General features: G+C 48.2%; 8 protein-coding genes across 8 annotated transcripts; 3 read left to right on the top strand and 5 right to left on the bottom strand.

The window, feature by feature from the left end:
- On the bottom strand, nucleotides 1–798 carry Aud_009732 (YdcF family protein; the record flags this gene model as incomplete). The annotated part of the gene is made up of 1 exon (XM_043294581.1): nucleotides 1–798. One exon carries the CDS (start codon nucleotides 796–798, stop codon nucleotides 1–3), a length of 798 nt encoding a protein of 265 aa, XP_043150516.1.
- A 1,049-nt stretch (nucleotides 799–1,847) lies between these two features.
- Nucleotides 1,848–3,362, top strand: Aud_009731 (uncharacterized protein; the record flags this gene model as incomplete). The annotated part of the gene is made up of 2 exons (XM_043294580.1): nucleotides 1,848–2,426; nucleotides 2,517–3,362. 2 exons carry the CDS (start codon nucleotides 1,848–1,850, stop codon nucleotides 3,360–3,362), a joined length of 1,425 nt encoding a protein of 474 aa, XP_043150515.1.
- A 1,134-nt stretch (nucleotides 3,363–4,496) lies between these two features.
- On the top strand, nucleotides 4,497–5,147 carry Aud_009730 (uncharacterized protein; the record flags this gene model as incomplete). Its single annotated transcript, XM_043294579.1, has 1 exon — nucleotides 4,497–5,147. One exon carries the CDS (start codon nucleotides 4,497–4,499, stop codon nucleotides 5,145–5,147), a length of 651 nt encoding a protein of 216 aa, XP_043150514.1.
- A 1,263-nt stretch (nucleotides 5,148–6,410) lies between these two features.
- Nucleotides 6,411–7,184, bottom strand: Aud_009729 (PIG-L family deacetylase; the record flags this gene model as incomplete). The annotated part of the gene is made up of 1 exon (XM_043294578.1): nucleotides 6,411–7,184. One exon carries the CDS (start codon nucleotides 7,182–7,184, stop codon nucleotides 6,411–6,413), a length of 774 nt encoding a protein of 257 aa, XP_043150513.1.
- A 3,450-nt stretch (nucleotides 7,185–10,634) lies between these two features.
- Nucleotides 10,635–10,975, top strand: Aud_009728 (uncharacterized protein; the record flags this gene model as incomplete). The annotated part of the gene is made up of 2 exons (XM_043294577.1): nucleotides 10,635–10,659; nucleotides 10,716–10,975. 2 exons carry the CDS (start codon nucleotides 10,635–10,637, stop codon nucleotides 10,973–10,975), a joined length of 285 nt encoding a protein of 94 aa, XP_043150512.1.
- A 1,155-nt stretch (nucleotides 10,976–12,130) lies between these two features.
- Aud_009727 (uncharacterized protein) lies at nucleotides 12,131–13,145 on the bottom strand (the record flags this gene model as incomplete). The annotated part of the gene is made up of 2 exons (XM_043294576.1): nucleotides 12,131–12,758; nucleotides 12,820–13,145. 2 exons carry the CDS (start codon nucleotides 13,143–13,145, stop codon nucleotides 12,131–12,133), a joined length of 954 nt encoding a protein of 317 aa, XP_043150511.1.
- A 1,045-nt stretch (nucleotides 13,146–14,190) lies between these two features.
- Nucleotides 14,191–15,567, bottom strand: Aud_009726 (phosphatidylserine decarboxylase family protein; the record flags this gene model as incomplete). The annotated part of the gene is made up of 2 exons (XM_043294575.1): nucleotides 14,191–15,475; nucleotides 15,527–15,567. 2 exons carry the CDS (start codon nucleotides 15,565–15,567, stop codon nucleotides 14,191–14,193), a joined length of 1,326 nt encoding a protein of 441 aa, XP_043150510.1.
- Nucleotides 15,568–16,923: 1,356 nt separating this feature from the next.
- Aud_009725 (hydroxymethylglutaryl-CoA lyase) lies at nucleotides 16,924–18,174 on the bottom strand (the record flags this gene model as incomplete). The annotated part of the gene is made up of 2 exons (XM_043294574.1): nucleotides 16,924–17,683; nucleotides 17,741–18,174. The coding sequence occupies 2 exons, from the start codon at nucleotides 18,172–18,174 to the stop codon at nucleotides 16,924–16,926; spliced, it is 1,194 nt and encodes a 397-aa protein (XP_043150509.1).
- Between the last annotated feature and the right edge of the window lie 3,375 nt (nucleotides 18,175–21,549).

Below are 21,549 nucleotides of genomic sequence, written 5' to 3'. Positions count from 1 at the left end.
TTACCGTCTCTCCCACTCCATCTCCACATCCTTAACCCTCCTCCACGCTTCCTCTACTTCATCAGGAATATCAACATGCACAATAAACCCTTTCCCTCTGGGCCCATATCCCTCTTTGTCATCTCTAAGTCGTGGAATCTCTCCCATCAGCAATCCCAGAAACCGCGGTAACCTCCACAACCGCGACGCCTCAATCCCAACCGACTCATCATACACCAGCTTCCCTCCTTCAAGCCTAACCTTGGGTACAAACGTCGGCCAACTGGTCAACCGCAGTGTCCCCACGCCAGAAAAAGCCTTCTCAAATGACGCCACCGTCCGCCGAGACATGGTCGGATCCTGCACAATCAGCATACTCCGGGGATGAATGCCATTCTCCTCAAGAACCCTCTTCGTTTCAATTGCATTAGCGCCGCAGTTCGTCGAGCGGTCTTCTATCAGAACACGGCATGTGTTCTGGATCCGCGGTGCATCAAAAAACCGCTTGAAAATGCGATGGAGAACCTGTGCTTCTGGCAGTCCGTCAATCTCCGGGAGGAGATGCGCGTAGCGTGGGTCGTTGGCAATCACTTCGTAGAGATGAGGCGTGGAATGGCCGACTCCGCCGCAGAGAACCAAAGTATTGATTGCTGTTGGGTTGTTTTCTAGATACGTGAAGACTTTCTCTGCTATTGGCAGGATGGCGGAGACGCAGAGGACGAGGACGTCTGATGGTGGTGGAGAGGAAGTTGAGGGGATTTGGTTGAAGGCGAGGAAGTGAGCTAGAATGTTGATGTCGTTAGGATCCATGGATGGCATTATGACCTTTAGATTCTATGCTATATATAGATCAAGATATCTGAGAGATGCTGGTCTATGGTCAGAAATGAGTAGATGAAGTTGAATCAATTTAATCCACTTGTGGTTCTGGGGTGGTGAGGGTTGACTCCACTTGTTGGTTGAATTGCTCCGCCATGGCCCATAAGTCCTAGGGTCAGTTATCAGTATAGTCTGTACGAAGGACTGAGATAAAGAATATCAAACAATCTTAGTCTCAGAACAATGGGAGAGAGAAAGTTAATACTATAAGAATTATCACTTCGCTTATAGCTTCATGGATATATCAGAGTTCCACTCATATTAACAAATAATTCATTTTTAGGGTTCTATTCTGGATTTTCGAACAATGTTAGAAGAGTTTTCCTATCAGAAGCGATGATTTCCTGTCTTGAACCCAATATTGATATATTATCCCTAACGAGTATAGAATTGAGGCAACTACACAGGACCTATATCTAGTTAATGTCGAATGTCGGACAAGGACAAGAGGAACGCTGTACTTGCAACAAAGCAATTGCCTCGACCTCAAGCGTCCTTGATGAAGAGAACTGGAGTGATACCCACATAGCCTTTCTTTCTTTCAGGTCGCCTATTCAACCTTGCTTGCTGTTGTGGCGATTGTCCCATGTGACCCCGTCTAGACCTCACACAGGAGGCACAGTAGGGAGAAGCTCTTTACCTCATCTTTTCTTCCTCTCTCAAAGATCAACAATACATCCAAGAATGCCTTGTTTATTCCTGGGCTGTCAATTAGGCTATTTCAATAGAGGTTAAGCACCTTGATTTGACGGCAGTCTCCATATAATGAATCAACTTTCCAGGCAACTTCCGTCAACAAAGCCCATACTAGCGAAAATCTCCAGTAAAATGAAGCCTACAGTGAATTTCAAGGCAGTATTGAGCCTGAGGCAGTCTAACAGTTATGGGTATGTAATCTCACAGATTGGACACTTCACTCACTAACCATCCTTTATCTCTCTCCCCAGCTATCGTGCTCATAACCTCGATAGCACGTCCTCGACGCCAAAATGGCGGTCGAAATCCTGGATTTCCCCGTCGAGATACTCGAAATGATCTTCTTCGAAGCCATCCATCCGTGGGAAGACGGCATCGACAAGATTATGGACTATGAGACAGGCCTCTGTATTGCTCTCACGTGCAAGAGATTCAACCTCGTTGTTCGACATGTGTTGTACCGGCGAATCGAGCTGGGCACGCCAGATCTCGATCCTATCAGCAAACCGGCTGAAGGACTGTTGCAGGCTCTGTCCTGGTACCCTGACTTGCAACCCACGTGCCAGTCCTTTCAAATTTACCTCGGACAAGAAGCCTTCCAGCAAAAGACATTCAAAACAATCGGCAAGCTGGTGTCTTTGCTTCATCGCGTGCGCGTCTTCGAAGTTGCTGGGAGCAACGATCATCCATTGACGTGGCTGCTACTCCTGAAAGCCATACAAATGAAGACTGTGGAGGAGATTCGAGCTGATGGCTGCTTTGCACCTGGTCGAGAGGCATTCAAGATCCGAAGGCGAGATGTCTGGGCCATGAGAATGGCTGCTCTTGGGGACAATATTCCTGGAACTGTTGCGGATTTTCTCGACACTCAGGTGAGTTGAGGCCAGTTGTTAGTTCCCATGAACTTGAATTACCCTATACACGTGCATCTCTACAACTTTAATAGAGCTGACAGTGCTAAGAATGAAAATGGAACACTCCCTGTTATCAAGACCGCGAAGTTCAACGGATTCAGCCAGACCCCACTACTACTGCAGGAGATCCTGACCTGGTTCAACGGACTCGAGCATTTTGCCTTTACACAGAATCGCCCGTATGCCTTGTACTACAGGTGGAACCACACCAACCTCGAAGCGGCTCTCAACCGTCACAAGGAGACGTTGAAGTCAATTCAGGTCCACCAGGGAATGCTCAGCTTGGCTGGCCTTTTAGACCTGACAAGCTACACAAATCTGAGGGTTCTCAATCTCTCATTCCGCAACATCTTAGTTGAATCGCCCGAGGACGCCGCGGCCAGACTCCTTGCACCGAATCTTGAGCTATTAGTGTTCGACTTCTGGACACTCGTCCGCGGGAAGGCCAAATACAACTGTATTGAGAAGCGCGACGAAGAGTGGTTAGTGCAATTCGGAGATCATGCGTCCAAAGTACGAAAGTCTCTTCCCAGGGTGCATGCCAAAATCCCCGCCTACGCGTTTCAAGGCACCGAGAAGGAGCTTTGGGACGCCCGCTGCACGTTTGAGGATCTCGACAATATCCAGGACGAGCTGCAGGGATATGGCGTTGACTTCACATACGACGACCCTCCTGTCTCAAAAGAAGAGTTTCGGGAATGGATACGAGACAAGGATGAGATGGACCTGCTTGGGGGACTTTGGAGATACATGAATCGCTACGCTGCATACCACTCAGACGAATCAGATTCGGGGTTTGAATCTGGCACACTGGATACCAAAGAACATGACGAAGTGCCCCAGGAATCTCCAGACAAATTGGATAATGAGGCTGATAACGAGGCCCAGACTTGACCACCTTGTCCATTAGTGTATCGAAATTTGACGAACTTGCTCTTTTTAAGCGTTATGTGTCATGGAATCCTTGGAGCATGTTGTCTTCATGATGAAGCCAGGCGCAAGGTGTGTAATTTGGCTGCTGGGAATGAATAAAGTCCATACTATGTGAATATAAAACATTTGTACCTGGTAGGCAAGACAGACATTTAGAATGACCTTGAAGCCAGGTTGGGTTGGCAATCAGTAAGTAAGAAGACCTTCTAGTAGAGAGCTTCTCTCCTTCATGGAGTTAGCTCCCAGAACAAAGGTAGGCCACTATTATAAGCAAGTAATTTACGAACTCAATCCCTACGGAATCGCGCTGCGACTGATTATTCTTCTTTTATATGGCCCATGGAAACTGCAGTTGTGACTGCCATTCACTGGGCTACATTCTGATGGGTCGATACACTTGCTTAGCAGTCATACCACCAGTTAAGCTTATTTCAGATTGACCTAAACTGGGGGATTATCTGTAGATCTGTCGTCGGAGTCATGTAGTGTTCCCAGAGCCTACCTGTATGGGACACTTAACATCATGACGGCAACGCTTGCTGAATCGCCCATTACTCAATCATCGTATAACAACCTTAACCAAGTTCCTCACCTTAGCATCTCCACTCAACGTCTCCTTCAGTTACAGTCTGACTTTGACAACGCCACTGAAAGGCTATGTTTGTTAGCTCAGGGTTAAGCTCGTCGCATACCATTATTGAATGAGCCCAGGGCGCGTGGCCTTGCTGAAACCTTACAGGATCGGCAATTCGATTTCCTGTCCGCCAGCTATCTCCTGATCACCCTGTAGCATCCGCCTTAAAACCTAGCTGCTTCTTAAAACTCCAGTAAGCGACCTGACTACGAACCCCGAAGGTTCGAAGGTCTGCAGAACTTAGTGCATTCAACAAACAATATGAACCAAATCGCATGATATAATCATGATACAGTCATGCAGTCATCTTCCTTTATCCCAGCATTTGATATCACTGCCTATCAAGAGGACTATTCACGGACAAACCCAGCCGTCTAACACTGAACTTTTCCGTAACGTCAAAAGGCCCACTCATATTATACAGATATCCTGCTCCTCTGCTCGCTTTAGCGCCAGATGAAATGCATGTATTTGTTCTCGTCGCCCTCTTCCTGTCGGCGCCTCCTGTCACGAAGACATATGCTAGCCATAAAGCGAACCTGTTCGCAAGGGAAGTCAGTCCTGACGGTTCCTGTGGTGGCACAACTGGGTATATTTGCCCCGACACGGAGCCTTGTTGCTCGAAATATGGCTATTGTGGCAACACAAATGAGTACTGTGGCATTGATTGCCAACCCGCCTTCGGTACCTGTCCGGCCACATCTACTGGTACAGTAAATATCCCTCGTCCGCACATAGGGCAAGTCCCCTATGGAGAGGTCATCGATTCTTGCGCCCATTCCGGCGATATTGCCTTAACGTTCGATGATGATCCCTACCTCTACACATCCGACCTGTTGGATCTCCTTGCACGTTACGGGGTGAAAGCCACCTTTTTCGTTGTGCGAAACAACGGCAACGGTGCTATTGATGAGGTTGCTGCATGGAAGTCCGCTATCCAGCGCATGGACCCTGAGGGCCACCAGGTTGGCTCCCATACCTGGAATCATCCAGACCTGACCACACTATCCTCTGCCCAGAGGAGAGACCAGATGTACCAAACCGAACAAAGCATTTGCCAACATTCTCGGAAAGGTGCCCACCTACATGCGACCGCCATACTTGAGCTTTGACACTGCCTGCGCTGTGGACATGTTTGACTTGGGCTACCATGTTATCTCCACAAATCTCGATACCAAGGACTTCGCAAATGATGATCCAGCACTGATACAAAACTCGAAGGACATATTTAACAATTACGTTACGCAGAACAGTCCTTCATCGACAAGCTTTGTTGTCCTAAACCACGATATCCATTACCAGACAGTTTATACTCTTGATGAGTATGAAATTCGACGCCTTCAAACCGCTGGGTATCGGCCAGTCACTGTTGGAGAGTGTCTAGGAGACCCAGAGGGTAATTGGTACAGATCTGCTTCTGGAGTGACCACCGCTGTCTTGACGGAGCCATTTGCTAGCCTTCCAGTCTCACCCCCGACCAACGTGTGCACATATGTTAGAAACTTGAGACACCTGCGATGGTGATGTAACCTACAAGGGTCTCTCACAACCGAAGCTCCCCAGCAATCAGAGTTAGTGTTATCATGGCAACCGTACCGCCTATATAATCTTGCACTGATGCTGGGAGCCTGGGACGCAGCATAGTGGATCTCAGAGCGGTTCCGCCGGGCCCCCAAAAGTGTAGTGACACTGCCTGCGCCTCATGATGCGTTTAAAAACATTGCTATACTGCCCTTTACTCCGTATATTATATACTTCGTCAAGCCGCCGGCACCGGAGCTGGCCCCTGGTTCTTCCGTCTGCTCGGTTGCGCCGCCGAACTACCCTGGTGAAGGGAAATGTCGATCTTACTGGTAGGGTCCCGCTTCAACGATGGAATTATTGTTAGTGAATCTCTTCCTGTATTATTTCATTGGTCTTAATCCTTTCAGAGACTTCCAATTTCCCCTGGTTTCCCGTGCCAAGATGGTATATAAGTTATCTTTGAATTAGTCCTATTTTTACGCCTCTCCCTAGCTCCCAATGACACTAATATGACTTATTTACTATGGAGGTTGTGATCCCGATAATTTGATTATATTTTACCATGGAACTGGTTGGACGTGATGGTAAGTGTATAGATTAATTTGAAGAATGAATTTTGTCCTATCAATTGAGGCCATCCATAGTAGTGACGATTGATTACGCGCGCGTCGCCTCATTGTATCCAAGTGGCATGATCGTCTGAAAACTTGCTTGTCAAATAATCCAATGCTGCAACACCTTTTCAAATCAAAACAATCCTATAACTCTGAACGCTGAATCCTTGGATTTTGCAACCTATGACAGATTTTATGTGAGCTATGCCATAAAAGGATTTTAGAGGTTGGGTCCACCTACATATTATTTGCAACGTACTGCCTAGGCAGGAACTTTGGATAATCAAGCGGAGCACACGCCACTTCTGACGTGCATGCATGAATATCATTTTTTCCATATGTATAGAACGCCGCCCTTTTTCTGTCCAAGTCATCGCCGGTAACATTGGCGACCAAGTATTGGATTGGGTATCCTATATAGGCTTCAACATCGCCTGGGAAGCTGGATAGCTTGGCCGCTTCGTTCGCGAAGAGACCAGTGGAGGTATGGTCACTATGGTCGCCCGAGCCATATGGGTTGATGAAGTCCAGAGAGTTGATTGAATCAGGTTGGAGCTGGTCAATCAACTGTCTCAAGGTTTCGATAAGGTCGTCACTTGTGTACCTAATATCAGATTCATCGTCCACTGTCCTTATTGAGGGGATGCTGTTTCTCCAAAGCTTCTCAAGGGTTTCGTGGCCAGTACTATCAAAGCCGTCGCCGCCCGAGTTCCCATCAGGCAAGTGCATGAATACTAGGGAGATATCGCGATCACGTAGAGTGTAGCGCAGGATATCCTTACCCCCGACGCTAAGGGCAACAGCATCCCAGGTATTTGGCATGCCCGCCATTGTGGCGTACGCTTCCATGATGCCCTCTTGTCGGCCAGTCCAGTACTCAGAATCCTGACCCGCGTCACCAGCGGTCAGGTATACAGTGTAAACCTGTCGGTCGGCGTCAATATCATGAAGGATATCTGGGTTCTGGAAGAGAAGATCATCATCCGGATGAGCGACAATGTTCAAGGTCATTATATCTAATCGCGTTCTGAACTAATCTCAGAGACGGGGAGACTTGTTTCAAATGTGTGTCTTGGCTTCCAAAAAAGGCGTCCGTAAGAGGACAAGATGCAAATTTATATTAGAGGGTGATCTGGAGTCATCATTTCAGAACCTAGTTGAATGGCCCAGTGTCCGCAAGCCGGCCAGTCGTTTCCCGTGGATCATTGCTTTCCAGCGCTTTCCTTGTGTAACATGAGAAATATGGATGGATGAGTTCCACCAGTTACTGGTGGCATGGCTTTGACGTCGTTTCCACCTGTAATATAAGCAGCGAAAAGCAGTTCATTAGCAATACCACTTCCATTGGGAGGCTAGACCACCACATGACAGTTAAAACCAAGACGACTTCGATGATCCAACCTAATGCGGCTTATGCTCGTAAACATTCGTCGGAGACCTGATCCGCAAACAGAAAGAGGTGGCAGTAACCTTTGGGTTAAGCACCACTAGGCAAACCTAAATGGCGCGGGTTTGAAGCTGGTGTAGCAGGTATCCAGAGGATAAATTTCTCTTTGCGGCGCTCAAGGAGATTGAACGCCATCTTGGAGTATTGTCGGTGGAAGGAAAACGGTAGATTGTGTCAGGTAACCCTGGAGGATTATCACATCAGTCAACATGGAAGAATGATCTGAACGAGGAGAAAAATGCTAATGAGATCTTGTATTAATTGGAAGACTGGCCAGTGGGACAAGGCTCCTGCGGGAAACCCGCAGCCACAAAGCACCCTAATCCATGGATACAGACTCCATGGGAAAAGACCTCCAGGATGATCTCCAAATGTCCTTTCATTCAAACCTAAGGCGGTAAACGTATTAATGTGCTAGTCAGCAGGGCAGAAGGGCGAGTTAACCTTGCTGGGTCCACTACCCTTTCGCCACATGATGCACGTCGATCACCCGAGGCGTTAACCAAATGCTAACTTCATGGTGGCGCCATTAATGATACCTTGAGGATCTCCGTGAGGTACCACAACCTTTTTATTACATGGATCGGTAGGTAATAACAGCGCGAGGATTACAACAGCTATATTACTTTAGTGCTATATTGACAGCTACAGGGTAAAAGTCCTGTTTCTCATCTTGCCATGGCGTGAATACAGCACCAAACACATTTGGTACTAACTAATGGTACTGAGCTATGACTGCCGTCCAGCTCCCATACTTGCAACTCGTCTCGTCTACTTAGCCTCCGAATTATGATGATCATAGGATAGCTGCTCTAGTTATGTTTGCACACTTATTGTTCTAATCACAGAATGCTAAGCTTTTAAATATTAATTAAAAAATATAAATACTTCTTTCTCTTCAATGAAGTGATGGCAATAATAGACAAATCAGATCACATAGGTGGGACGTAGATTTAGCCCGCACACATGATAGGTTTCTATAAATCAATTGGTAGTTCCCTATCACAGAAGGCCTTTTTGGAACCATATAATAGACTCGTCATCGCATGAAGTCATTTCCTATAGATCATACGATACGTCCAGGCTTCCAGTTGGGTGACACCTTCTTGAGTGAGATGCCGCTTGTGATTTTGTTTTCCCAATGCGGAAATAAATGCCCCAGGGCTTTCAGATACACTGTACCATGAGAATCTGGTTCCTGGGTTCTTAGTCCATCAACCTTGTCTATTAATCTAGCTTCCGTGGATACATGATGTAGTTAATGGGGATACACATGATGCTGATAATGATGCAAATGTAGTAAATTAACGTTTTAGCTGAATTAGAATATGATTCAGATATCCGGATTTAGATGCTAATTGCGCTTTGGTTGTGCAATGGTTCAAGGGCTTTCAGTGCCACTGCATTAAGTTTAAGAGACATAGACCACAACAGTGAGAAAGAACGCAAGATTGCAATTAATGTCAAGTCACTTGATGAAGACTCCCATCTTGTTGTTTAGAAAGATGAGAACTACTCCCACTCTATAACAGCAGAGCTAGCAAAGCTTGACCTTGGCTTTAGGCTTATTACTCAAACTCTGAGTAGCAGATATAGCAGATTAATAATCCTCTGGCTATTAAGGATAACCAGTGCACACAGCTGAGCCACTTCATCAGTATAACATTCAGAAAAAGTAGCGACTCCAATCAGCACTGTTTAGTCACGGATGAGCATTGCTGTATAGCCATTTTAACCATTGTTAACAGCTCTTTGGGCGTACTTTTGGAAAGGGTTGCTTTTGTTTATTCAAGGGAAACTTGCCCCTAGCTTGCTGGCTAAGTCAAGCAGGGCAAGCACTAGTAGCACTAGAATATGAGACGGATCTGCAAGATATCCTTAACCTGGACTGTCATGCCAGGTCTATATTTTATTTTGAAGCAGTAAAGCAACTATTCAGCTTTCATCCTGGTTAAGCAAGTGAAGGAGCTTTGGTCATGTGCTCGCTAACCAGTAGCTTAATGCTCTGAATTCCACTGAACAAGATACTGTCAGTTAGTCTGTGCCCATAATAACACTCGACGTATAATATTGAGAATATCTAAGAATCATAGATTAAGTCATAGTATAAGATCATGTACATAATTTTTGTGGTTGCAAATACTTATACTGTTTAGCTAGCGTCTTGCGTTTGCTTAGCCATGGTCTATTTGTGTTCCCTTTCCGTTTTCAGCTTGTTTTCTAATTTTTACTTTGATGTTCTCTAGAGATAGTAAGATTACACTGGCCCATTGGAACCAGAGATTTCATTAAGCGTCCAAATCTAAGCAAGGAAAATCGGTATATATCCCACATAGATCCACCTGGAGTTGCGGATAATAATAATAGCTGACTTTCTCTGGCCATGCCATTAATGCGAAAATTCGCTAACCAAGTTTCGATCAGTTATAGTCGAGTTGTACTCCTCTGTCTCTGTATTCTACTCCTGTTATATGTCAATATTGAATACAAAACAGGAAATCATCACGTCGGATATGAGAATGATCTGTGGCTGTGCGGTTGGGATATATGACATCATCGCAATCAACACTTAGATCATTACCAAGACAAGATCTGAGACACTCATCCTGATTACCACTAAAAGTAAGATCATCCACGACGGTAGCTGTCACCTACACTAAATAAACAATACTACCTTGCATGATGTACCTTAATCGCCACCAACCCCACCCTACACGACACGCGCGATGATATCAACCATGGAAGTTGCGTCAGCCAGCAGCGCACCACGGTCTCATTGGCAGTTATTCCCCGGCGCACTGCTGTTTGGATATTCCATCCCGGCTGCTGGGTCAGGGCTGACGTATGGTGCTTGTGCATGTTCCTGTTGTATATAAACTAAGCTGATAGACTCTAGCTGACAAGACTACTACTTCCTACTACCTACTACCTACTACCTACTACCTACCACCTCAACAATCCAAAGCAATTTCCATCTGGATCTCAATTACTCCACCACCGCTTCACGCACCAAAATGTCTGAAGATCAGAAACAGAACCGTATGCTCTCGCACCTCTGCCGCTCGCACAAGATACAAGCTGATTGAGACTGACAGCTGGCCTCCTCGGTGGTCTTGGAAATACTCTAGGCAACACCGTTGGCGGTCTCACAAACACCGTCGGTAACACTGTCGGTGGCCTTGGACAAACTGTGGGTGGCGCGACCAAGGGACTCGGAGAGACCGTCGGCGGAGCCACCCAAGGACTCGGAGACACTGTGTCTGGTGCTGGGCAGGGACTGGGACAGACAACAAACAGTGTGGGCAATAGCACGAAGGATACATTGGCAAGCATTGGGGGAGAGAGGAAGAAGTAGTAGAGTTAGGATGTCCGGTGGTTACTTCTGATTTGTATATTTATTCCGATTTACTTCATGAATGATGAGAAAGTTCGCATGTCCCCTATGGCTCAGGTAGCCCCAAGTAAACAGCTTAGGAGTGTAGATCTTAGAGTAGAACTCTTATGGTCCTAAGAAGCTCTAATAAATCCTTAGACTTAAGGGACTGGAGCTACGTAGTTAATTACCTCCTGCGTCTGCCTGAGGGCAGCTCAGTGGACCGGTGGTGAGGCCACCGCTAGAGGCTATCCAGCCCTCTCAATACTACTCTTGAGCTATCTGAGAAGACAGTGATGTTAGTTAGAGGGAGGCCTGTCCAGGCCCGGGAAGTCTCTTGCACGGCTTCCTTGTCAACACCTCCAGTGAGCCCTAATATCTACCAGGGAAATAAGGTACTCTAGAACACATGGCATGGACATTTTCACTCCAGCTAAACACATGAATCTTCATCTCTCTACCCAGCTTGCATCCGCCATCAGACTTTGCAAGACATACATGATCTCACAAGGTATATCCAACTTCAGCGCATCTTTCTTTCTTCCAAACCAAACCAATCTCGCCGATATCACATCTCAATCACCATATCTTCGAGGAGGGAGTCTACACCAATCGTTAGCTAGAAGAACAGAAGATTGCAATGTGTCTCTGAAAATACAGCAGAAGGAGTAGCCGACGACATGGAGGATGCCAGGGGCGTAGAAGACGGCAATACTCGCCGAACAAACCGAGCATGGTGACTTGGTGCATGGACGGAGACTGGGTTGGAGGGGGTCGCCAAGACCGAGCTGGCAGATGCTGACGCCGATGCCATAGCAGAAACCATGATCAGGAGCGCCAAAGTGGTTGTGATGGGAGTTGTGAAGTGCATTGTGAGTACTACCTATAAGAGTCTTAACAGAGGAGGATATTGAAGTGAGATATTACTGGTGGCGAGGGCTAGAGGGAGAGACCGCAGGCCCATTTATATGTGCTGAATGATAACTACAGGCAATATTTTGTTGTTGATTATGATGTAGATGTCTAGCCATATAAGACAGTGTCGTACTTAGGAGACAACTTAGCACGACTTCGTGTTCGGCTACTAATACTATCCTGAGAAATATCCCCCATCGGAGTATTCTTAACAGCAGTATGCTAGGTAATGGTTTTCTGTCTCTTTGCTGTAGGCTCTGTAGCATTCACGGCGCTTGGCTTCTCTGTATTAGCTTGTACCGAGCTTGTTGGATGCTTATGCTTGGTCAGCTTTTTAGACAAAGCGGTTGTAGAATTGGTGTGACTAACTTCTGCAGCTACAAGGAGTTTGAGTATACTCTGATACTTGGCCTGCATGCTGGGATCATTGGCTTGTATGAGTAACTCGGCTACTTCCGCAGGGCTTTGGTCGCGGAATTGTTTGCACCCCGGTCGCGCTGTAGGATCTGCGCCTGCGTCTAGTAGTATTTGGACCACGTCCTCCATAGCGAAGCGGACAGCACAGTGTAAAGGGGTGCCCCAGTCCGCGGAGGTTGTGTTCAGATCAAGACCCTTGGAAAGAAGGAATCTAGTTTTGAACGCTGTATTCAACCTGCTCCAACAAATAGCGGAAAAGAAGAGACTGGATTCCACCTTAGCGCCGTATTCAACGAGCAGGTCGAACAAAGCTCCATTGTCTTTATAGGCCTTGTTAAGGGCACTGGCGAGGGGTTTCGTCTTCTTCGGGCCGCAACGGTTGGGGTCAACACCTCGCTCCAGTAACTCGCGAGCACAGGCAGTATTCAAAAAGCTATGTTCCCTAGAAGTTAGCCTTGCAATTAGGGGGCTAACCCCACTGGCCATCAACGTACCGGAGAAGAGGCTCGCCGAAGGACGTGGTACATTTTCTAGGTTTCAGGCCACGGTCAAAGTAGAGGCGAATTACACGCGGGTCCTGATGGCCTTCCTTCCCGCAAAGAGAGCCTACTGTATCAGGTGTTATGGGCACGCCGGCATCGAAGAGCGCCGCCACGATATCCAGATGTGCCGCTTGGGTGGCGAGACTGAGTCCAGTGTCAAGAGGCTCGGCAGAGAGTCGCCCGCTGGCGAGGGCCTCCCGGACTTTTAGCAGGTCACCATTACTACACGCAACATGAAACGCGTTGATATAAGCTGTATCTGCGCTGTCGGGTGGCATAGTATAAACAAGACAAGAGATTTGAATGGGACTGGGGGTATGTACTGCAGAGAAGTTAAGAGGCTTGGAGCTTCGAGGACAAAATTATGCGTGTAGAGGGCAGGCAGTGGCGAAAGAGGAGAGCAAGACAAAGCCTAATAGGCACAGTTGTAGACTTGTAGTAGCCTTTTTGATATAGAAAGGTTAAGGTACCATTCAGAGCGGGTCCGGTCCCTTGAGCAATTAGCCGAAGGCGCCAAGTACTTACTACGGCGGACTGAATGTACAAAACCAGCCAAAACTTTTTTTTATATTTTTCTATATGCATGCTGGATAGGCCCTAGCTAGGTGAATTGTGTGGTAGCAGCAGCATCAGTGTGGTAAGAGGTAATCATGGTAAAAAAACATTTTAGCCGGTTTTGTACAAATAGTCCGCCGTACTTACGGAGTACATCCATCATTAATAACTTGAATTCTACCTTACTGTCCTAAACCCCCTTTTCCTGAGATGCAGTCAGTGATCTTACATTGTCCCATTTCTCCCAATGTACTACTAGTATAGCGCATACTATGGTACTGCTATGTTGCCCTCGCTACGAGCTTCAGCCGAGAAATCTCTCCAATTCTGCGATAGTACATGGCTAGTTACTCCTAGGCTGATCTAGTCGGATCGCCACTCTCATGGAACAATGCTCGGATGATTGTACGTTTTGGTCCTAGGACTTATAGAACCACAAGAGGATGGTGGCTCAAGAGAAAGCCTCTAGTAGTCTAGATGTGTGTGTGTACCATTGCGAGCCTGGTGACACCCCAACTGGCCTGACTTTCATTTCCACAATTCGGACTGTATCCTCGGCCCTCTGTCAACTGCCAAAGTACAGCACACTTGTCTGAGATTAGCAGTTCGCCGGAGCTAAGGGATGTGCGGCGGGTTCTGAACGCAGATCGTGGCAAGGATACAGTCGTCAAGATATGTACGATTCATGCTTTGCCGATACGTATGTACACATTTTCCAAAAAGCTCGAACCCAGCATACTACGAAACATGCTATATACTACTCAACAGCTAAGGCTGAACCTTTGCCAGATGACTTCGGACAGGCATGTTCTGACCTCTCGAAGGATCCGGAAATCCCTCCACCTTAACACCCTTACGGAAGAGCAGACAATAAGTTGAGCCTCCAAAGTGGAACATACCGAGCTGGTCGCCCTTTTTCAGACGCTGACCCTCCTTGACTGTGATATCGCATGTGGAAACCTCGCACATACCGATCCCCATGAAGCACATAAGGCCGATGGCCGGGTGATCTGCCTCTATGAAGATCAGTGCTCTCGTTGCCGTGGCGCTGTTATACTCCTGGGCGGTGACCTGGCCGGCCAGGTCGATCTGATGGGGCGACGGATCCCCTACTCCCTCAAACAACGGCTCGGAGTAGTATGTCCCTTCGACGACATATGCTTTCACCACCTTGCCGCTGACAGGCGAATGCCAGCGGTGGTAGCTCAGCGCGCTCAAGAACGCTTGGTAGACAGTTCCGCCGACAAACTGCGGCGTGAACTCGTCGTGGTTCAGCATATCGCGGACTGAGTAGGGTTGCTCTTTGATCCAGAACTTGTCTCGCTCTTTGACGTTGTGAGCCACCTTGTAGGGCTGCGCCTCGCATGCGTTTGCGATGACGGTGTCGTCTTCAGGTGACGCGACGGGTCTCACGCCCTCGCGGAAGACACGAGTGAAGAAGTCGTCCCACGATTTAAATCCGTTGTGCTTTGCTGAAGGGTCGCAAACGTACAGATCCTCGAAGGAATGGCTGGTCTCGCCAACGTTACCGACCTCCTCCAGATCAGATCTGGCCGTGGAGCCGAACCAGCCGTTGGAAGTGTCGTTGAGGACCGACGCAGACTCGGGCGACTTGAGGAACTCTCCCCACGCATTGAGGATCTTCTTGACCATCCTGTTGATTTCGGGATCCAGATACGCGGCGTAGCCGCTAGGCGTACCCATGCTCCAGTCCAACACTGCATTGATCGGGAGACCAACGAGACCAACGCGATGAGAAAAGTCGTTCCAGCTAGGCGCAGTGGTGAGAAGGTAGTTCAAAACTTCCAGGAGGTGGTGGTAGTCGCGGATCTGAGCGCAGCCTGTCGGATCGGTCCTGTATGGTCGTTTGCGAGGAATCTCGGCGAACATGGCGGAGATGAGCAAGTAGACGCGGGAATTGGATTCGATCAGTTCTTTGAATTCTTGCAGAACGGGGTGCAATTTATGGGACTTGTTCTTGTCGACGTGAGTGATGACTCCGCCCAGCCATTCCTGGTGGGCAGCGTGGCTTGAGGGCATCCATTTTCCGACGCTATTTTGTCAGTCCACAGCTGCTTAGCCAGTTGATGATGCGAATGCTCACCGATGCAGCTTTGGAGTATCGTGATCGTGCTTGTTGCCCATGGTATCAGTATTTAGCAGTGTCTGTTGTGCTGTAGAAATCGGAAATACAGTCTCTTGGCGGATTGAATGCTGGTTCTAGTAGATGAGGATGTGCTGTGATGTGTTGATGAAGCTGGGTTTATATGGTGACAGGAGGGTGATGTCATACCGATAAAGTCAATTGTGGAGAGAAACAAGAATGGCCAAGCTATGACCAAAAGTAGTACTATTCCGTACTATGTATCTAGTGGAGACTACTGATGAATTTTGATGATGCCAATCACGAAATAAAGTATGGGAACGAGTTGCGCCTCTGCAGGATGACGGATCTTGACATACAATATTCGCTTGCACACCATGTGTTAGGGCTGGCTGCGCAATTGCATATTACTTCATCTAGAAAAAAAGAGGAAGAGACAGAAAAGGGATACTTGAGGCAGATAGTCTAGCAGACACAAGGGCTCAATATTGCGCCAAATGGTCGAGATCTAGTAATAATCCTGGATTGGACCTAGCGAACACCGTTTCAGCGGTCTGAAGATCCAATTGAATATGACTCTCTATCCAAGGACTCTGAATGGGTTGCCAGTCTGTCTACTGGGAGACTATGTATTGCTATTGGTAAGGTTTGCCAGTTGGAATAAAGAAGCTCACATACGATTTACAATCCCCAGGAGCCCTGAGAAATGTAGCATAGAGTATATACACTGGAATGCGAAAATTTCTTGCTCTGAAACATATGCTCTATCGTTATGTTCTATGTATGTTGGTTAATTCTGGAAATATAGCATGCTGCCCATGGCAACATCTGCAGTTTCATCGCCAGCTGTTGTTGCGTGTCCGCATCCTGTCCATCTTTCCTCTCGGCCTTAACCCTTAGCAACTTCAGGATTTGGCACATCGTCTCATCAAATGCACCTTCATCTCATCCCTTTCCCTTCCCACACGAGCCCACCCGAGCCGAATCAAATCCTTGGATATCCTCGGCCCACCTGGCGACGGATCCCTCGACAGATTTAACAAATTATCCAACGGCTGCTGCAAGACCCACTATCTATAACACCGAGATAACCCCCAACTCCTTCAATTAGATTGCCTTCACGGACGAACCGAAGCATCGCCTGCCGCATAAACACCACCCGTCCGTGAATCGCGTACTTGGAAATAGTCCCAGCGAAGATACCGTGTTTCACCTCGCTCTGAGTCATATTTGCAGTTTTGACACTGATATGGATATCGCAAGCAAACGCAACCTACACCCCCGCTAAACGCCGGCCGTTGATGCAAGCAATCATTACCTTTGGCGACTTGTCGATCGCGCGTCGAATGACCGCGTGGGACGGGTAAATTGAGCCTCACCGGGGTTTCGGTCTCGTACTACAGGTGTAAAGTTCTTGTTGAGATCCATGGCTGTGCAGAAGGATCGTCCTGTTCCTGTGATGAGGAGTCGGGAGAAGGACGGGTCAGCTGTGATGACTTCGACGAGCCAAAGGAGGTAAGTACGTTTCTCGTTTTTGGTCGGTTGATGATGGGCTTGACGTTCACGCCGGAGCGGTAGGCTAACAAGCCATTTGGGTCTCTGACCATAGTCCAGGATATCTGTTTCCTGGTGGCTGTTCGGGACGACGACGACCGTCTGGAGGGAACAAGGCCATGCTTTGCAGCCAGCGCGGTCCCAGCACGGCTGGCGTTAGTCTTGGACAGCCGTTGAGAGATCCACACTCCCGTCTCGACGAGTTTCAGCAAGTCAACGCCCGTCTCGATGCCTGCCGATTCAAACATGTACACGAGATCCTCCGTGGCGACGTTCCCTTTGGCTCCTGGCGCATAGGGGCATCCGCCCAGACCACCCACGCTGCTGTCAAACACGCGCACGCCGCAGTTGTACGCTTCCCATACATTGGCGGCGGCCTGGCCGTAGGTATCGTGGAAGTGGCCCGCCATTTTGTCGAGCGGGATGTTGTGGTCGGCTAGGTAGTGGAGCAGACTGCGGACTTTGTCGGGGCTCCCAACCCCGAGTGTGTCGCCTAGGCTGACTTCGTAGCAGCCCATGTCTAGCAACTCTTGAACACAGTGCAGCACGGCCGATGGCTCAGTAGGTCCATCGAATGGGTCTGAAAAAATACAGGAGACATACCTTTCAAGATCAGCAATACGTCTTGGGAAAGGAACAGGCGAAGAAACAGATACCTACCCTCGGACGGTAATCCCACGCTCAATCGCTTTCTTCGCTACGGCCTTTGCTCTCTCTATTCCCTGCTGTACCGTGCAGTTGATATTGGCTTTACTGAACCCCTCCGTCGCACTAATGAACACCGCAACCTCCTTGACTCCATGCTCGATCGCAATATCCAGTCCTTTGACGTTCGGTACAAGGACCGGCAGCCGAAAGCCCGGTTGACCTTGCATTTGTCTGACTGATTCGTTCCCCAGTACATCGCGACAGTCCGCCAACTGTGGGATGGCCTTTGGCGAGACCACGGATGTCAACTCGATAGTCCGCAGGCCAGTCGCGCGTAGCCGCTGGATTAACTCGAGCTTCACTGATGTTGGAACAGGCTCTTTGATATTCTGCAGGCCATCGCGGGGCCCGACCTCGACGATCCGGACTGCTTTGGTTACTGTCATGTCGTCAAGATACTCGTGTGCTGCGCTAAGAACGCATATTCACGCTGCAGTGTGCAGAGGCATATTTACTAGAAGATATGCTTCTAAACTCTTTACGGTCGCTCCGGATGGGGGAGATTATTTCTATTCCAGATCAGTCCCCCTCTAGCAGTTAATTCTAGGACGTTGTCATCATCGGAGTCGGGCGGCCGGACCGAGGCAAGTCCGCAAAAGGAAATCGCTAATGATATGACGTTTAATCGTTGCATTCGACTCTTGACCAAAGAAATAATTGGCTTTCCGCACGGTTAACTCCGGGCCCGCCTGGAGCAATTAAAGTCCGAAACATCCACGATAAGGAGCATTCTCTTGGGTTATATCTACTTCATGTGGGACAGTGGGATGCAGATTGAGTGCCGAGTGACAGGCCTCGAGAACATTCTAGGAATGCGCGCAGGATCACAATCTGAGTCAGATGGCAAACGCTGCAATCAACATGTTTCTAAATAAACATTTTCAGCTGGCAAATAAATTAAATATAATTTGGTTTTCTTCTGTCAGCAGTCATCAACTTGTTGCCCAAGCCCCCGGAATATGCTTCTCGTGTTTTCAGCTTTCCGCTTCCGTTTTGGGGGATATCATCCCCGATTGCGGTGTTCCCTCCAGAATGTCGTGTTTTGAGACACCCGAGTTCGTATCTCGTCGTCGGACAGCCAAGCAGAAATATCCGTTGAAGCCTTAATTAAATAGGCAAGCAGCAGCTTCTCTTATCATGCAGTCCTACAAAACTGGTTTCGCTGACGGCCCCGTCCGCCACAAGCCGCTTTGCGATCTCAGCAGGCCAGTCATTTTCTGCTCCTAATCAGTACATTCCATGGAAAATAAGGAGGATGTCTCACCCCGAATGATAACAGCCCTGGTCCTCCCCGTAATATGCCAGATCTACCATCACCAATGTACGCCTCATCCTCAGTATGCATCCATTCAACCCGGCTCCCTTCGCGGCAGCGGCCAATTTCAGCATAAATGTCCGTTTCTAAGTGGGCAGCGCCATGGTATTTCTTAGAAGAATAAGTCGAATATAAATGACTATCTATTAGCATCTCTTCGTCAACGTGTGCCCCGCAAAGATAAATAAGCATCATACTTACCTAGGCTGCTTTGCTAGGTATCCATTTTGCAAGAGATCATATTGGAATAATAAGTTTTGTAAGAGTAATGGCATAGCTAAGCCCTGAACTTCTACCAATTCTAACCTCTTGATAAGCTTTATGTCTCCCTCCGAAGCCACCGGCTCAGCTGTTGAGATAGAGGAAGTTGTTGGAAGTATCGAAATAATTCGCCGATTCCATAATCTCCGCTACCTTGACATTACTCACGGGGGTTTACGTAGAGGGAAATAGAACATTTCCCTTGAGCAGGGGTTCATGCTTGTCATAGTAGCCCTAAGCAAACGCTCTGCGTCGCCTTGGGCTTTTCGACCCGGTCCGGTAATGGAACGCACCGGATGAGTCTCAGTCATTCAGTAGGCGATAAATATCCTGTGCATATCCATGTGCTGTCGGAGATTGTGGGTGAGTATTCTCGAGAATAAGGAGCCTGAGGCGAGACCGGTGGGGAGGGTGCACTGGCACCAATGACGAGTAAAGATCTGTCGGTGTTGAAAAGAATGGTGATGAGGTCCAGTCTGGGCAACGTCATGGTTCTTGGTACTATGAAGACGCAGGTCAGTATCACAGCATCTGTAGACGGGGAATTTGAGATGGACTGAAGAAGGGATATGTAGTTGACGAAGGCGTGGTAGTTTATTCAGGGGTGTAGGTGAGAGCTGTACACCACAATCTTCAGTGCTTCATACAAGCACCTCAGCAAAATAAAAGACAAGAGGAGGGAATTTCCACACAGCAAAACGGAAAGGGTAAGACCCCCTTCTGGATACCTCTGTAGGGCACCAATCGAGGGTCTTTCCATTCCACCCTGGTCCTGCTGCTGTGTAGGTGTTGTCTCTGAAAAGGACATCTACACAGCACCAGCCGTATTTGACGGCGCACTGGTGACTGCAGGAGTCCCACAAGAGTCAAGTGAAGAGTCAAGTGTTGACCCCTGCACCGCCAGCGCCGGTTCCGTGCTGGAGAGGAAGCGAGGTTGGAGCATATCTTGTCTAGTGCTTTGCGTAATCGGGGGGTGGTAGCTGGTCGCCTGGCATATCAGGCAAGAGCTAAACAGCCTGAGGCATCTTCGAGTCACTGCTGTGTCCTGCTAACATGCTCGCTCGCTTGCTATAGCTTGCTCTGCTGTCTCGGTCTTTTCTTCCGCACCATTGGCAACATATAAATCCCCCCTTCTATCGGGTCAGGGAAAAACCATCTCTTCCTTTCCCCGTTGGTGAAATTGATAACTTGGGGTGCGCCAATAGAGCTTCCGCAGGAGAAGGCCCAAGTTACACCAAGGTATCCATACCAGGCAACGGATTCAGTCCTAGGGGTTCATGTCTCCAGGCAGCCGTTCGTTCCCCTTCAACGTAGTCAAGGACCAAGGAAAAGGGCGTCTCGGAATGTCGTTGAGAATCCATGAGTATTTAATCGTTTCTTCTTTACCAGATTAGACTCTGACCTTCTTTTGAAGCTGGCGACGAGGTTCGCTATAGTCTGGCCTGATGCCACGGTTGAGCCACAACGGATTGCCGAGTGGATTGGGTATCAAGACATCTAAAGCAAGTTTATAAGGAAGCTTTGAATACCTCATGCATGTATCTCGCGTGCCCAATTGATTAGAATGGCTTCAAATCCTGCATTGTCAGGATTTAGGGCAGGCCTCGAGTGAGCTAACCCAAAGTGGAAAACCTTGGAATGAGCCTTGGTGCCTGACAGGTTCATTTGGAGTCGTCGCAAACCATCCCAAGTTAACACCAACACTCCTTCAACTTCGTCCATGATTCATCACCATCGCTTACAGAGAATTGACCAGTTTAATCTACGTGACTCGCTTATTGGTCGATTGCAAGTGGCTTGGGAGATTATTATCTAAACCGTTTGCTCACTCCAGCCAACAGCTATGCCGACATGGCCATTCACAAGTCACCCTGTCCGCCTCGGCTACAATCCCCTCTTCTCCAGGGTCAGAGCCTGGCAAGTCTAGCGAATCACGGAGCTTCTTTAATATCGAGAACCAGCGCCGTCAATCATGTTAGCGAACTCCGCATTTTGTCGGATTTCTCCACATCGATCGTTCCCCAGTTTCTCCCTGTTGGCGAATAACATCCTATTCCATTTGGACGAATCTCATGTCCTTGGCACCTGCACCTTTCCTTTCCGAGGTATCCGAATGACGCCTCTCTGCATGGCCAGGCACAGTCGGGGTTGTTGTTCCTTGATTAGCAGCTTGCCCGGGCTGGAA

Source organism: Aspergillus udagawae (assembly GCF_001078395.1).
Source record: "Aspergillus udagawae IFM 46973 DNA, scaffold_8, whole genome shotgun sequence".
NCBI lineage: Eukaryota > Fungi > Ascomycota > Eurotiomycetes > Eurotiales > Aspergillaceae > Aspergillus > Aspergillus udagawae.
The sequence above is the reverse complement of the archived record's forward strand: the minus strand, read 5'-3'. Positions and strand labels throughout refer to the sequence as shown.